This window comes from Phacochoerus africanus, chromosome 1, assembly GCF_016906955.1.
Source record: "Phacochoerus africanus isolate WHEZ1 chromosome 1, ROS_Pafr_v1, whole genome shotgun sequence".
Lineage (NCBI taxonomy): Eukaryota > Metazoa > Chordata > Mammalia > Artiodactyla > Suidae > Phacochoerus > Phacochoerus africanus.
The window spans coordinates 273,881,538-273,885,434 of NC_062544.1; the positions used below are offsets into that span (position 1 = coordinate 273,881,538).

General features: G+C 36.0%; 1 protein-coding gene across 1 annotated transcript; it reads right to left on the reverse strand.

Annotated features, from left to right (window-relative positions):
* Positions 1-2,643: 2,643 nt before the first annotated feature.
* LOC125111417 (keratin-associated protein 13-1-like) lies at positions 2,644-3,183 on the reverse strand. The gene has a single exon (XM_047753366.1). It carries the CDS (start codon positions 3,133-3,135, stop codon positions 2,644-2,646), a length of 492 nt encoding a protein of 163 aa, XP_047609322.1. The 5' UTR covers positions 3,136-3,183.
* Between the last annotated feature and the right edge of the window lie 714 nt (positions 3,184-3,897).

Genomic DNA, 3,897 nt, shown 5'->3' on the forward strand with positions numbered 1-3,897 from the left:
GTTGCTTTTGGATGGAATGTCCATATATGTATTAAGTCCATCTGATCTAATGCTTCATACAGGGCCTGTGTTTTCTTATTGATTTTGTGTCTGGATGATCTGTCCATAGCTGTAAGTGGGGTGTTAAAATCCCCCACTATTATTGTGTTATTGTTGATTTGTCCTTTTAAGGTTGTTAGCAGTTGCCTTATACATTGTGGTGAACCTATATTGGGTGCCTAGATATTTAAAATTCTTATATCTTCTTCTTGGATTGATTCTTTGATCACTATGTAGTGAACTTCCTTGTGTCTTAAAATGTTCTTCATTTTAAAGCCTATTTTGTCTGGTATGAGTATTGCTACTCCAGCTTTCTTTTGATTCCCATCTGCATGGAGTATTTTCTTCCATCCTCTCACTTTCCATTTGTATGTGTCCCTAGAAGTAGTGGGTCTCTTGAAGACAGCATATATATGGGTCTTGTTTTTGTATCCATTCAGCCAGTCATTGTCTTTTGGTTTTGCCTTTTCAAAGCATAAAGCAGGAGGAATCTGGAATCCAGAAGCAACTAGATATAAGCCAGATGATTGTGGTCTGGTCTGCTCTTAGTTGTATAGATTGGGTTTCAGTTGGTCAAAATGGATGATCACTATACAATTCACCACACTGTAATTGTTGAAATATAGAAAGAATAAAATCTTTACCTTGAGAAATTTGTAATGTACTAGAGACTTGGAACAGAGGATGGTGCCATTTCCTGAGTAATAATGGCAAGATTTCAGCTCAGGCACAAATATAGGCACTTTTGATATAATTTTATAGCAATAATAAAACATTGAGACATTAGTGTATTTCAAAAGTTAGAAAATGTTCCACTCTTACATCTCAAAGAGGAGATATTAACAGAGGAGACATCAGCTTGGCCAAAAAAAACTACTGCTGTTTCCCATGAGTGCTCTGCTATTGCTTACATTTTGAGGTATGAATTTTTATTATTTCTTTTGGGTGGAGATAAGAAGCTTGTGACTAACTTGGACCATTAAAATTCATGAGAACGATGGTTTACAGAGGGGTTTACTGTTTACCACTTAAATATAATGCAATAGCTGATGAATTTTTCTCAATTTTGTCATTATTCCTTAGTTTTTTTTCCTTTAAATATACAAGCACCATAACTATTTCCTAAACACGAAGCAGAATAAGGAGCAGAAAAGACGATGAAAAAGAGAAGGGGCATGTGAGAGAAGGAAAAAACAGAGAATGGTAGAGTTGGATGGAATAAAGTAGTTTTACTTTGTAACTCTACAATAACTTGCTGTGTAATATTTAGAATTTTTGTTTAATTCTTCTATGCTTCATTTTACACCTTTATAATATAAATAGTTGGATATGATGAACTATACAGCACTTTTTATTATTTTATGTTATATCACATTGGTAGTGGAGGAAATAAAGAGAAACTGATGAGAAGACTGAGAAATACTTATAAGACTAGGATTTTTGCTATGCTTCTCATATGCTGCATCCCATTTCCTAATTCTAGAGATGTTTGAGAATCTTATAAAATAAAGACTAGGAAACATATTTAAGCATTACTTGCTCTATATGAAGATTAAATTTCCAGTTATTATTATACCATCTATGTTAGTACCTTACTTTCTATAACACTTAGATATGATAGAAAAATGGCATAAAAATGATATCCAGTTTTATTTCAATATACAATTGAAATATTCTTTTTTTGCTGATAGTAAAGCTTTCTTATTTTCAGCTGGATTCAGTTTGTATGTTGGCTAAGAACCCAGGTGCAACTTCACACCTGCTGAGCCTAGTTCCTTCCCATCTAAGTTTGTTGCCTGCCTTTTTATACAAATGGTGATAATTTGAGCAGATTGAAAATAGTAATTGTGGTACAGGGATTTAGTCAATTAAAAAATGAGAAAATTTCCTTCACTGTGATTATCTAAAGCTCAGTAGTGCTCTTTTTCTAAAAATGTACACCCGCACACTAGTCTTTCATTTTAATATCCTTCATGAACAGACCTCATTATAGTCTAAATTTTATTCCTATACTCTTAAACCACTTTCATACATAATGTCTTTAGAGATACATGGTCCGTGTTTATTGTGTGAATAAAAATATTTAAATTTCTTGACATTTTCTTTTAGAGAAAGTCTGTATCTAGAAACTGTAGGCATTCAGGGAAAACTCTTGCTTAAAGAAGGAAACATATCTAAGCTCAACCAAAATTAGTGCATAGCCCCCAAACATGAACATTCCAAAGCCCATTAATAGAAGCAAAGACAACACAGATCCTAGTTGACACATTACTGATAAATAACAACTTTCACAGCATATTTAGATAGCAGAATAAAGAGTTTATTAAAATAAAAGTATTTGACTTTCCATTTATCTTTGGGAGAAGTGGAAAACCATAAATTCTATTAATAATGCAATTTGGATTTCTCATTAATTTTGTAGGTTGACAGAGTTAATCTCTCTATCACCCAGCAAGTGAGAGCTGGAGACGTAAAAAATGGCAGGTGATTGGAGAATATAAGAATACATTCAATGGTGGAATTTAAGATGATAGATAATTTCAGCAAAGAATCTGAATCACTCATATGGATTTGGCTCTTCTATAAGTTCATCAGTAGAAGCCATTATCTACAGATTGGCCAGTAACAAGATGAATGGAAACCCCTGGAAGGAAAGTTGATTGGGTTCCAGTAGCTGGATCTGCAGCCTAGGGAAGGGATGTCACAGATTCCATAACCCAGGGGTCTGAAGCCCCTGGATCCACAGCAACTTCTATATCCAGAACTCAGGGAACTGCATCTGCTGGAACCAAAGTCCAGAGACACAGGGTAAGTTGTCCAGCAGGGACTGCACAGTGTGGAAGTCCTTGGACGGTAGCAGGACATCCGGCAAGGGCTGGAGACCACAAGGGAAGTCTGACACGTAGTAGGCTTACAGAAGGTCTCCTGGCAGCCACTATAGAGGAAGGATCCCTGCTGGCAGGTGCTGGGACAGCAGAGGTCAGTGCTGTAGACCAGGTTGCTGGGGTAGGAAGAGCCACAGGAGGAGCCTGGGTAGCACTGGTAGCCCCCAAGGGAGTGAGAGGAAAAATTTCTGGAGCAGCAGCTGTAGGACATCCTAAGAGGAGGTGTGAGTCCAGTTGAGTGACAAGGAGAAGATTTTGAATTGGATTTCACCTTCTGGACAGGAGCATATATATACTCTCAATAGTAGGCATGGTTACATACAGAATCATTTTTTACATATTTGTACTCCGTCATTGACACATGTATAACTGAGTAATCACTGTAATTGCAGTTGGAATAGTTTTCCCTTTATTTGATTTATGGATGCTGTAACTTTGGTGTTATAGCCATAACAACTTTGGTGTTATGTTAGAAATGCTATGACTATTTCACATTAATGCTTATCCCATCATAGTCAGAAAAATATCTCCTTTTCCTCTAGTCATAGTCTTCAGGTGCTTTATTTCTGGCAATGATGAACAAACATTTTTTTCTCAAATCTTGTGAATAAGATAAAATTACTTTTCTTCTTTATCAGTGGATCAGAGACACAACTTTGGCCTAAATGAGGAACCTACTAAATACCAACCTTATTTTTCCCCATGTTTTCTCATTCTTCAAAATTATTGTCCACCTATTATATTATATTAGTGCGCATGTCTCAGATACAATGGAGAAGAAAAATATCAAGCAGGACAAACTGAATATTAGTAATGGCTACAACCAGAGAGGAACTTAGACAATTATTTGGAGACATAGTGACAGTGAGGGACAGAACCAATACAGAGTCACAGGGCAGGCTAGTTTGGGCCCTCACGAAAATGATCAAAGAGCTAAGAATTATTGAGATGAGGGAAGAAAATAATTTTTACA

Excerpts from the sequence above, each read along its gene's own strand:
- LOC125111417 (XM_047753366.1), bottom strand. The coding sequence starts at position 3,135 with ATGTCCTACAGCTGCTGCTCCAGAAATTTTTCCTCTCACTCCCTTGGG.